At 60.2% G+C, this 12,594-nt stretch overlaps 1 protein-coding gene and 1 gene segment (V, D, J or C); one reads left to right on the top strand and one right to left on the bottom strand.

Annotated features, from left to right (window-relative positions):
• LOC103603867 (Ig mu heavy chain disease protein-like) overlaps positions 1 to 3,963 on the bottom strand; it is a gene marked incomplete at its 3' end in the record, with an annotated part of 8,889 nt that extends 4,926 nt beyond the window's left edge. The window contains 6 exon segments of the mRNA XM_008588450.1: positions 16 to 216; positions 408 to 501; positions 504 to 730; positions 1,018 to 1,356; positions 3,407 to 3,586; positions 3,879 to 3,963. Coding sequence (XP_008586672.1) covers positions 16 to 216; positions 408 to 501; positions 504 to 730; positions 1,018 to 1,356; positions 3,407 to 3,586; positions 3,879 to 3,963 — 1,126 coding nt within the window.
• A 3,944-nt stretch (positions 3,964 to 7,907) lies between these two features.
• Positions 7,908 to 12,594, top strand: part of LOC103603866 — a 6,864-nt gene continuing 2,177 nt past the window's right edge. Inside the window, 4 exon segments of the C gene segment in view lie at positions 7,908 to 7,926; positions 9,654 to 10,265; positions 10,878 to 11,186; positions 11,322 to 11,636. Of these exon segments, the coding sequence occupies positions 7,908 to 7,926; positions 9,654 to 10,265; positions 10,878 to 11,186; positions 11,322 to 11,636 (1,255 nt within the window).

Raw genomic sequence — 12,594 nt, 5'->3', positions numbered from 1 at the left:
GGACATGGTAACGGCCTGGAGCCTGGGGCTCGGGCATTGGGGGGCTGGTCACGTAGTTGTCTGGGGTCAAGGGCTGCCCGTTCTTCACCCACTGCACAAACACGTCCGAGGGAGAGAAGCCCGTCACCAGGCAGGTGACAGTGGCCGCCTCCAGCAGGTTCAGCTGTTCCCGGGCTGGTGGCAGCACGTAGATGGCTGGCTTGTGCAGGGTCACCTCTGTGAGCAGAGAGACGGGGGTGAGCCCATCTGGGGCCACGAGGGGCCCGAGGCCAGTGGGGTGGGGTGGACTGTCCCCCGTTGTTCCTGGACAACATTCTCGCCACATGCCCGGCCCGGCCCTCCCCCAGGGGTCTGGAGAGGGGACCTGGGAGCAGCGGGAAGAGGGCAGTGCCGGGAGCTGGACCTACCCGTGGACTTGGAGACGGTCTTCTTCAGGGGTGCGGGCAGGTCCGTGTGGGTCACGGTGCAGGTGAACTTCTCCCCTGGCTTCCAGTCATCCTCGCAGCGCAGATGCTGGCCTCGCCCATGGCACTGAAGGTGCTGTTGGGGTGTCTCTCCGAGATGCTGGTGTGTGTCTCCAGAGCCTCGCCATTCTGATGTGTCCAGGAGATGTTCAGGCTGTCAGAGGTGCTCAGGTCTGTGACCAGGCAGCCCAGCTTGGCCGACTTGCTGAGGAAGATGCTGGCGAAGGAGGGGGTGATGGTGAAGACGCGGAGGTCTGGAGACAGACCTGGGGAGGAGAGAGAGGCGGCTTCAGCGACTGGTCAGACCTGAACTCCGGTGAAGGGTCTTTCTTTCCTGAAGAGAGCTGTGGACTCTGCTGAGCCCCAGGGTCCTTCTGGTGTGGTCAGGGGGACAATTGGCCTGTCCCGTCCCTGCCCATGGCCACCCTGGGAAGCCAAAGCTCTAGGAGCAGATGGCCAGGTGTGGGGCGGCTTCTGCCAGACCCTAGTGGACGCCCATGAGGTGGCCCTGGCCATGGAGGGGTGGGTGCTGCACCCAGGACAGGCCACTCACCACCACTGCACGTGGAGGACACGTTCTTCAGGACAGTCCCGCCTCTGTGATCCACGCGGCAGGTGAACGTGCTCTGGCTGAGCCAGTCACTCTCGGTGACGATCAGTGTGCTGGTGATCTTGAAGGTCGTGGGCCCAGAGCCTTTGTCCTCAGCCTCCGCCTGGCTGGTGGTGAAGCCGGACTCCACTGGCTTTCCATCGCGCAGCCAGGACACTGTGATCTGTTTGGGGCTGAAACCCGTGGCCTGGCAGATGAGCCTGGTCTTGCGCTGGCTGGGTCCGGAGGAGGAATCGCAGGGCGGGATGAACACGGCCACGTTGGGGCGCAGCACTGTGAACACTGGAGTGAGGTGACAAGGGGTCAGCCCGGCCTGGCCCACCCTGCAGGTCCAGCCATGCTGGGCTCTCTCTCTGCTCTTGGTGAGGGTGGAGCCGGCTCTTACCAAAGAGGACTGTGTTGTTAAGGTGGCCACATACTTGCCCTCTCTTAGGACCTAGAGGAAGTCACTTGGGTCCTCCAGATACAAGTGGACACATATGTGTTGGGGGGTGGGCCCACCCTGCCCAGGTAGGGTGGGTGCCAACTCGGGGTCAGACCACTCACTAGCCACAGCTTCCCCTGTATGTTTTTGTACAGTAGATACATAGTTTCAGGTCTTACATCAACTCTTCAATCCGTCTCCTGTTGGTTTTGTGTATGGTGTGAGGTAAGGGTCTAATTCATTCTTCTGCATGGAATGTCCAGTTTCCATCACCATTTATGGAACAGACTGTGCTTCTCCTGTTGTGTGTTCTTGGCAGCATTGTTGAAAATCAATTGGCTGTGAATGTGTGTGTTTCCCTCTGGGCTCTCTTCTGCTCCGTGGGTCTCTGTTCTCTTTCTGTCCTGTTTTGATCACAAATGCTTTATAACACGTTTGGAGTCAGGTACTGTGACCCCTCCTTCTATGCTGATTTTGCTCAAGATTGCTTTGGCTGCTCGGGGTCTTTTGTGGTTCCACACACATTTCGGGTTGCTTTTCCTATTTCTGTGGAAACTGTTATTGATTGGACTTTTGATAGAGATTGCACTAAACTCATCCTCTTCTTCCTCCCCCTTCTCACCATCCTCCATTCCTCTAAGACTGTAAAGATATTTCTGGGCCACATGAAGCAGGCCCTGGGCTGCGTCTGACCTGAAGGCCGTGGTTGACTGAGCCACGCCATGACCACTGTGGTGTCTGGGTCAGTAGGGTCCCCCAGGTGAGCAGTGCAGGCCTGATCTGAGGCTCAGCTCCCGAGGTCAACACATCTGAGACATGCCCCATGATGGGTCATCTGCAACTGGACAACTGCCAGGCCTGGGAGCAGGGGCCCAGATGTCTGAAACTGGAGGGAACGCCCCCGATGCTGAGAGCTAGGGGTGCTGGGAGGCAGAGGCCGTGGTCTGGGAAGTGGCACTTGGTTGTCCTCCATGTCACTGCCCAGGCGAGGGCCCCTCCACCAGTGGACAAGACTCCTGGGTGAGCAGGATCATCTGCTGGAGCCGAAACAGTTACTTGCTCGCGGTAGGAGGTGATGAGAAGTCAGTTCAGTGACCCTTTCTGTCTGGAGGGTGTGACTTGGAGACGCAGATGAGGAATCCTGGAGGGCTGCCTGTAGGAAGCAGCATGAGGGAGGGTCCAGAGGGTGGTGGAAGGAAGGGCTGGGATTGGGCTTTTCACCTGTGTTCCTGGTGGTTGTGGTGCCTCAGTGGATCGCTCTGATTGGGGTGGTTCAATGGGCACTGGGGGCTCTGAGCACCCCTAGATTCTGAAATCAAAGGAGCAGTGGGCAGAGGAAGGTGAGACAGCAGAGTGGACTGAGGTCCCCAGGGCTGCTGCATGGACAGTGAGGTACCAAATGGGACAGTCACACTGCAGAAGGAAGGGACCGTGGCATGGAGGAGGGGGTACGATGTGGGGGCTCATCACAGCCACTGCCTTTGCTGAGCCAGCTGGCCCCATGAACATTGGGAAAGGGTCTTAAGGACACAGACATAAATGTTGTACACATAGGGGAGCTGAGAGTGGTGACAGAGGGGGGGCCCCGATGAAGGGGTCAGAGGGGAGGGGAAGAGGGGAGGTCCTCATCCTCAAAGGGAGAGTCCAAGAGGGGGAGGGTCTGTCCTCTATGGCGAGCGGATTCTTGTTACGGACCATTGTTACAGCCCCTGCTTGTAGCCTTGGGGTCAGCCCCTGCATGGAAGATGGGGGGTCCTGGAGGCTCTTCTCAGTGGTCTTGGGACACCTGCTTGGCCACTGGAAGGTCCTCTCCAAGGTCTGGCTGCTGGCATTGTGACGGACCCTGCATTTGTGGGGGCCGTGGTCCCACTGGGAGGCAGGAAGGGGAGCTGGCTGCTCAGGTGTAGCCGCGCTCTGCCTTCTTGGCAGGGAAGGTTGTTTGGATCTGGTTCTGCGCCCCCGACTGCCAGGTGACCTCCACCGGCTCTGGGTTGTACCCGGTCACCAAGCAGGCCAGGAAGACGGGGCTGTTTTCCTTCAGGGATCCTCACGCTGAGATGAGCACAAACACCTCCAGAGCTCGGGTCTCTGCAAGACAGACTCAGCGGGGGTCTGAGGCTGGTGGCTCCTGAGGGCCACTGGGGACAGGAGCAGAGGGACCAGAAAGTGAGGGGAGAGGCCAGGGGGAGGGTGTCTGTGTGGAGGGGAGAAGGAGGCGGGGGTCCAGGCAAGTGGGGCTGGGCTGAGGGGCCTGTGCCCAAGTGATGGCTCCTCTGGCCCCGTGAGTGAGAATCGCTCATGGTCACCCTGCAGCTTATAGAGCTGTCAGTCATGGACACCAGGCCATGTGGTGAGAGGTCCCAGAGCCCTGGATCCACACTATGCCTGGTGCTCAGGCTCGTGTTCCTGGGCAGCTGGGTGTTGAGTGCAGCTGAGTGATGCAGGGTCCCTGCTGGGCCCCCCATGTCCCTGCTGCACAGCACTCCAGTGGGGTCTTTCCTCTGGGCCCGCCTGCCTACACCAGGAACTCCCCACCCACGTCACCAATAGTCACTGCCTAGATGGGGCCAGGTGCCCCCTTTATTCATTCAGCCTGTACGAGTCCTCTGCTACGGCATGGCCCAGTCCCCCTCTCCACTGGTGCCCTTGTGGCAGAACCTGCCTCTCTGTTCTCCTAAACACTTGGTGGCCCTCCCCCCCCCCCCATTTACATCTTTTTCCTTGGATTTTCTCAGCAGGAAAATCCATGTCATAGACAGCATCATGGCCCAGCCCAGAACCGCCCACTTGAGCAGAGTCGTCCTGATCCCCCCAGCAAGCTCTCAAGGTTCTCTGGGACTTCGTTGCTCCTCCCTGAGGGTCTGGGATGTCAGCCCTGCCAGGTCTCCCTCCTCAGCACCACTGGAGATACGCCAGGGATGGGTATTGTGATGGTCGAATTGTGTCCTGTACAAATTCATATGGTGAAGTTCTCACCTTCCTATACCTCAGAATGTGAACTTCTTTGGAATAAGGTCATTGCAGATGGAATTAGTTAAGTGAGCCTGAGGTCTTGTGGGAGTGGGGAAGCCCTAATTCACATGCCTGCTGTCTTTATGAAAAAGAGAAATTTAGACACAGACATATGAGAAGGGAGGCCACCGTGGGAAGATGAGACAGAGATCAGGTGTGGCTTCTGCAGTTCAGGGACCAGCAAAGACCAGGCACAGACTCTCCCTGCTGATGCAGAAGGAGCCAACCACACCAACCCCTCCATCTCCACTTGTGGCCTCCAGACCTGGGAGAGAACAAACTTCCGTCGTACAAGCGACCCAGTCGGTGCTTTGTTACAGAAGTCCACAGGAAACTTACACGAATTTTGGTATCAGAACTCCTTCAGCACGTTCACCCTCCTGTCTCACGTCCCCTCCACCCCCAGGAACAGAGCTGGGGCCCCCGGCCCCAATAACATCAGCCCATCTGGTTCCATCAGGACTGCCAGCCCCAGGGACAGTACCTGCCCAGGGTCCCCTCTCTGTGCTAGCTCTGGGACCTGCTGGCCTTGGGCCCCTGTTCTCTCTGCAGCCTCCAGAGGGCTCAGGTGAGAGTCCCAGCTACCTAGAGGCCTGAGCCCTGGAGGAGGCGTCAGGGTGGAGCAGGCACAGTCGCTGCCAATCTCTGGCCAGCCCAGGGACCCTGGGAGGCAGAGTGAAGAGCAATTCATGGTGGCTGGGCATCCTGCTCTCTGTCCTAGGTCCCAGGACCCACCAGCCACACCCCCACACAACCAAATGAGGTGGCCTCAGTCATACTGAACACCCCCCACGCACATGCTGACACAGAAACCATGAAAAGAAAAGGGAACTTCAAGAAGTGATCATGCACCCGGTTTCAATATCATTATTAGTACTGGGGTTGGGGAGACATTCTCACATCAAGGGTCACAAGCTGCAAACTCCTACAAAGACATGTCTGCATTCATGCAGCATAACCGGAGCAGGAAGAACGTGGAGGCCTCCTGAGACCCGGGTTGCAGAGGAGCCTCCTACACGGCCCAACCTCAGTGAGTGGGGTCATGCTAAGAGCAGAGGCCAGAGCATGGTGGCAGCTATGGGCACTTCCAGACCTAACCAACACAATAGGCCACAGGTCATCAGGGGCTGGATGGGCAGGGGAGCCCTAGGAGCTCAGGGGACAGGGACAGAGCAGCCAAAAGTAAGCAGGGGCAAGACGGGCAGGGTGAGCCCCAGGAGGCCAGTGGACAGGAGCAGAGCAGCCACAGGTGAGCATGGACAGGATGTGCAGGAGGAGCTCCAGAAACTCAGGGGATACGGACAGAGCAGCCAGAGGGAGGCAGGGGAGGATGGGCAGGGTAGACTCCAGGAGCCTATGGGACAGGGAAAGAGTAGCCTCAGGTGAGCAGGTGTTGGACGGGGAAGGGGAGCTCCAGGAGCTCAAGAGTCAGAGACAGAACAGCCAGAGGTGATCAGAAGGCATGACAGGCAGGGGAAGCTCTAGGAGATCAGGGGAAAGGGGCAGAGGGGCTACAGGTGATCAGGGGTAGGTCAAGCAGGGGGAGCACCAGGAGCTTAAGGGACAGAGGCAGAACAGCCACAAGTGAGCAGGTGCAGGATAGGCCGAAGTAGCCCAGGAGCTCAGGAGACAGGGGCAGAGCAGCCACAGGGGAGTGAGGACAGGATGGGCAGGGTAGGCTCCAGGAGCCTAAAACAAGGACAGAATAACCTCAGGTGCAGGTGCAGATGGGCAGAGGGAGCCCCGTGAGCTCAGGAGATGGACACAGCACAGCCTCCTGTGAGTAACTACAGAATGGGCGGGGGGAGCTCCAGGAGCTTAGGGGACAGGGCAGCCTCAGGTGAGCTGCAGCAGTACATGCAAGTGAGCCCTGGGAGCTCAGGGGACATGGGCAGAGCACCCACAGGTGAGCAGGAGGAGGGGGTGGCCAGGGAGAGCATCAGAGGCTCAGGGGATAGGGGTAGGGCAACCACAGGTAAGCTTGGACAGGAAGGGCACAGGGAGCTCCAGGAGCTCAGGTGACAGGAGCAGAGTAGCCACAGGGGAGTGAGGACAGGATGGGCAGGGTAGGCTCCAGGAGCCTAGAAACAAGGACAGAATAATCTCAGGTGCAGGTGCAGATGGGCAGAGGGAGCCCCGTGAGCTCAGGAGATGGACACAGCACAGCCTCCCGTGAGTAACTGCAGAATGGGCGGGGGGAGCTCCAGGAGCTCAGGGGACAGGGCAGCCTCAGGTGAGCTGCAGCAGTACATGCAAGTGAGCCCTGGGAGCTCAGGGGACATGGGCAGAGCATCCACAGGTGAGCAGGAGGAGGGGGTGGCCAGGGAGAGCATCAGAGGCTCAGGGGATAGGGGTAGGGCAACCACAGGTAAGCTTGGACAGGAAGGGCACAGGGAGCTCCAGGAGCTCAGGTGACAGGAGCAGAGTAGCCACAGGGGAGTGAGGACAGGATGGGCAGGGTAGGCTCCAGGAGCCTAAAACAAGGACAGAATAACCTCAGGTGCAGGTGCAGATGGGCAGAGGGAGCCCCGTGAGCTCAGGAGATGGACACAGCACAGCCTCCCGTGAGTAACTGCAGAATGGGCGGGGGGAGCTCCAGGAGCTCAGGGGACAGGGCAGCCTCAGGTGAGCTGCAGCAGTACATGCAAGTGAGCCCTGGGAGCTCAGGGGACATGGGCAGAGCACCCACAGGTGAGCAGGATGAGGGGGTGGCCAGGGAGAGCATCAGAGGCTCAGGGGATAGGGGTAGGGCAACCACAGGTAAGCTTGGACAGGAAGGGCACAGAGAGCTCCAGGAGCTCAGGTGACAGGAGCAGAGCAGCCACAGGGGAGTGAGGACAGGATGGGCAGGGTAGGCTCCAGGAGCCTAGAAACAAGGACAGAATAATCTCAGGTGCAGGTGCAGATGGGCAGAGGGAGCCCCGTGAGCTCAGGAGATGGACACAGCACAGCCTCCCGTGAGTAACTGCAGAATGGGCGGGGGGAGCTCCAGGAGCTCAGGGGACAGGGCAGCCTCAGGTGAGCTGCAGCAGTACATGCAAGTGAGCCCTGGGAGCTCAGGGGACATGGGCAGAGCATCCACAGGTGAGCAGGAGGAGGGGGTGGCCAGGGAGAGCATCAGAGGCTCAGGGGATAGGGGTAGGGCAACCACAGGTAAGCTTGGACAGGAAGGGCACAGGGAGCTCCAGGAGCTCAGGTGACAGGAGCAGAGCAGCCACAGGGGAGTGAGGACAGGATGGGCAGGGTAGGCTCCAGGAGCCTAAAACAAGGACAGAATAACCTCAGGTGCAGGTGCAGATGGGCAGAGGGAGCCCCGTGAGCTCAGGAGATGGACACAGCACAGCCTCCCGTGAGTAACTACAGAATGAGCTGGGGGAGCTCCAGGAGCTCAGGGGACATGCGCAGAGCACCCACAGGTGAGCAGGAGGAGAGGGTGGCCAGGGAGAGCACCAGAGGCTCAGGGGACAGGGGTAAGGCAGCCACAGGGGAGTGAGGACAGGATGGGCAGGGTAGGCTCCAGGAGCCTAAAACAAGGACAGAATAACCTCAGGTGCAGGTGCAGATGGGCAGAGGGAGCCCTGTGAGCTCAGGAGATGGACACAGCACAACCTCCTTTGAGTAACTACAGAATGAGCGGGGGGAGCTCCAGGAGCTCAGGGGACATGGGCAGACCACCCACAGGTGAGCAAGGGGAGAGTGTGGCCAGGGAGAGCACCAGGAGCTCAGGGGACAGGGGTAGGACAGCCACAGGTAAGCTTGGACAGGAAGGGCACAGGGAGCTCCAGGAGCTCAGGTCACAGGAGCAGAGGAGTCACAGGTAAACAGATGCAGGAGGGGCAGGAGCAGCCCAAAAGCTCAGGGGACAGAGTGCTGAGCTGCAGGGAACCCTGGGCTCTGGTGTGAACTGACCAGGTGCAGGCTGCAGGGACAGCTGAGGTCTGAGGAGCGCTCAAGTGAGCCTCCATGTGCACAGAGGACAGTGTGAGCTGAGCCCAGTGAGCGGCTCCAAGGTGCTGGGATGGATAGGGAACGGGCTCGGGGCTGAGGTCACCTGCACAGACAGGTGTGGTTGCATAGAACAGGTGCCTAAGGCCAGGAGGGGCCTATTAAGCACTGAGCAGGGGCTTTCCTAGTCTGAGATATAGATAAGGGGAGAGGCAGAGGTCAGTCTGGGCCATAAATATGAGAAATGGGGACAAAGGTCAGAGGGGACAGGTCCAGCACGTGCAGGCTTAGCTTCCTCAAGGACAGGAGCTGCACCCCGAACCACACCGAGGTCCTCGGGTCACTGGGCCAGCACCAGAGAGAGGAAAGGGACCTCCCATGGACCTGGGGGTGCTGGCTCCATGCAGGACTGGGGAGGGTCAGGGCCGGAGCAAGGCTTCTACCTGTGCTCATGGGGCAGGGGAGGGCGGGGGGCCTGAACCGAGCTCATCAGGGTCCCACCAGGAAGAAGTTTCCAGATCAAGCAGGAGCTGGATAGGGAGGCCAGGAAGGACAGGACAGGCCACAGCCCACCCAGGAGCAGGAAGGATGGAGGGCAGGGCTGCTGGAGGGAGGGGCTCTGGGTGAACCACAGGAAAGGATTCAAGGAAGACCCCAGGAGGGACTGAGGCCAGGAGTTCGGGGCCATAGCACAGATGTAGGATCCTGGGCTGGCATGGGGTGGGTGAGACCAACAAAGAGCAGAGGTACAGGGGTCGGTGGGGAGTCTGAGGAGCGTGGGCTGATTCAGGGCAGGGACGGTGGTGCTGGGTCCAGAGATGGGTGGTGCTGACCTGACTAGAGACAGGGCCTGGGCTCCTTGCCTGCAGAGCCACCTCCAAAAGACTCAAGACCCAGAGGCAGAGAGCAGCCGTGACCTAGCTCTGGGCAGAGGGGCAGGGAGCAGAGAAGGGACCAAGGGTGGCCAAGGCCCACCCCACCAGGCAGGGGCCAGCTCAGGCTGGGCAGGGCCAGCCTGGGGAGACAGGGTCAGGGACTGGGGCATCAACCAGAAGCTTGCCAAGAGCTGGGGCCACCATCTAGCCAGGGTGGCACGGGTGAGCAGAGCCGGGGAAGGGCCTGGAGGCCCAGGACTGTGCTGGCTCCAGGCAGAATCATGTGCTGACTGGGCTGAGGAGCCCAGTGCCTGAGGCTGCAGGACACCAGGCCCTGGGCAGCAGAGAGCCACAGCTGAGCAGCTGGCCTGCAGACGTCCTGAAGCACATTGGGGACGTGGCCTGTCCTGGAGCCTCCTGGGGTAGGGAGGGGGCCAAGAGGAGGCAGGTGGGTCCAGCCAGGTAGGCACCTGACACCCAGGAGTCCAGCACTGGATCCCTGCAGAGGGACCAGGCCCTGGGAGAGCCAAGAACAGAGGGGCCTCTGGGGCCTGGTCCCCTGTGTCTGATGTCATGGTCACATGGGGCCTCCTCTCTTGCAGCCAGTAGCACAGCCCCCTCCGTCTTCCCCCTGATGCCCAGCTGCACAGACACATCTGGCTCCACAGTGACTCTGGGCTGCCTGGTGAAGGACTATTTCCCTGAACTGGTGACCGTGTCCTGGAACCAAGGCGCCCTGTCCAGCGGTGTGCGCACCTTCCCGCCTGCCCGGCAGTCCTTGGGGCTCTACTCCCTCAGCAGCATGGTGACCGTGCCCGCCAGCAGCTGGCCCAGCCAGAGCCTCACATGCAACGTAGCCCACCCTGCCAGCAGCACCAAGGTGGATAAGAAGATTAGTGAGAGGACACCTCACAGGAAGGGACATCCAGTGGAAGGTAGGCTCCTGGTCAGCCCTCCTGTCTGGACATACCCAGCCGAGATCAGTGACCCCAGCCCAGGACAGTGAGGGACGCTCCTGTCTGTTTCCCCACCTGGAGGTCTCTGTCTCCATCTCTCCAGCTAAGGGAGAGGGTCCTCTTCGTGTTTCCACCAGGCACAGGGTGGCACAAGATGGATGTCTCTCTGTGTGCTTACCTGTGTGGACAGAGGTGGGCACTGGGCTCAGACCTGCTGAGAGCCAGCTCTGAAACGAGCCTGGCCCCACCTTAAGACCACCCAAGGGCCAAACTCTCCCTCCCTCAGCTGGACTCTACTCTCCTTCCAGAATTCAATAAGCCCCTAAGGGGCCGGGCCGTGGCTCACTCCAGAGAATGCAGTGCTGACAGAATTCAATAAGCCCCAATTTTCTCTCTCTGCAGAGCCCAGTGACTCAAAATCCGGCTCCAGCACCACATGTCCTGAGTGTGAATGTAAGTCAGCCCAGGACTCCCCGTCATCCCAAGGGGGGATGGGAGACTGAGGGCAGCATCTGAGAAGGAGGACAGGCTCCACCAGGTGCTGACCCCGCTGCCTCGGTCTCTCCACACCAGGTCTTGAAAACCTGGAAGGACCTTCGGTCTTCATCTTCCCCCCAAAACCCAAGGACACCCTCATGATCTCCCTCACCCCTGAGGTCACATGCGTGGTGGTGGACGTGAGCCAGGACTATCCCAACGTCGAGATCAGCTGGTTCGTGGATGGTGAGCAGGTGCACACGGCCCAGACTTCCAGGGAGGAGCAGTTTAACAGCACGTTACGCGTGGTCAGCGTCCTGCCCATCCGGCACCAGGACTGGCTGAAGGGCAAGGAATTCAAGTGCAAGGTCCAGAATGATGCCCTCCAAGCGCCCATCGAGAGAACCATCTCCAAAGCCAAAGGTGGGAGCGGTGGGGCAGGTGGGGTTGGAGGGGCAGGCGGGGCTCATGGGACTGTCACAGCCACACCAACAGACACTGGCTTGGCCATCCCCCCACCACGGGAGTGACCATCTGTGCTGACCTCTGTCCCCACAGGGCAGGCCCGGAGTCCACAGGTGTACGTCATGGCCCCACCCCGGGAGGAGATGACCCAGAGCACTGTCAGCTTGACCTGCCTGGTCAAAAACTTCTACCCCAATGAAATCCTCGTCCAGTGGGAGAGTGAGGGAAAGCCAGAGAACAACTACAAGACCACCCCATCCGTGCTGGACAGCGACGGCACCTACTTCCTCTACAGCAAGCTCACAGTGGGCAAGAGCTCGTGGCTGAGTGGGGCTGGCTTCACATGCTCTGTCATGCACGAGGCCCTGCACAACCACTATGTGCAGAAGCTCGTCCCCCACAATCCGGGTAAATGAGCGCTGCACCCGGAAAGCCCCTCGCTCCCCCGCAGGCTCTCAGGGTCCTGCGAGGACTCTCAACACCCACCCACCCACTCCCCCTGTACATACTTCCAGGCGTCCCAGCAAGGAAATAAAGCACCCAGCGCTGCCCTGGGACCCTGCGAGACTGTCATGGTTCTTTCCGAGGCTGCCGCCTGAGTGGTCTTCATGAGGGAGGGAGAGCGGGTCCCACGTGGGGCAGATCCAGTGTGTGCCGAGGGTCGTCCTCTGAAGGGGGCTATTCAGAGGCTGCCTCTCTCTCGGGCCCTCCCTGCAGCCCCCAGCAGCTCTGGGCCGGGCAGCGAGAAACCCCTAGGAGCCCCTGACGAAAACCAGCACTCAGTTCCCACCTCTGTCCAGCCTGTCCTTGCCCCCCAGTGCGCCGTCCACGGGGTCACTCTGTGTCCCCTCAGGAGGCACGCCTGTCCCATGGATGTAAGGACAGGCCTTGCTTTGCCCCTCACAACAGCTCTGCCCAGACNCCCCTGACGAAAACCAGCACTCAGTTCCCACCTCTGTCCAGCCTGTCCTTGCCCCCCAGTGTGCCGTCCACGGGGTCACTCTGTGTCCCCTCAGGAGGCATGCCTGTCCCATGGATGTAAGGACAGGCCTTGCTTTGCCCCTCACAACAGCTCTGCCCAGACGCAGGGCCATGGCCGCCCATTCATGGGGACACTGCCCACTCATGGGGACACCTCACACATGCACATGCCCAGCACACAGGGATGCCTAACAGGGCACACTGCATGGTGACACAGCACAGCAAGGCCCCAGTCACATGGACACTGTCCTGGACACTAGTCTACCCCACACCTCCACATGCACCTCAGCACCCTGTGGCTGCTCAGCAGCAGGTCCACACGCTCCCAGCTCAGACACACGCAGCCCCGCTCTTACGAGGAGGCACCTACACCCAATCCAACGCA

Source organism: Galeopterus variegatus, unplaced genomic scaffold, assembly GCF_000696425.1.
Source record: "Galeopterus variegatus unplaced genomic scaffold, G_variegatus-3.0.2 Scaffold4832, whole genome shotgun sequence".
Classification (NCBI taxonomy): domain Eukaryota; kingdom Metazoa; phylum Chordata; class Mammalia; order Dermoptera; family Cynocephalidae; genus Galeopterus; species Galeopterus variegatus.
This window is presented reverse-complemented; position numbering and strand designations above follow the sequence as displayed.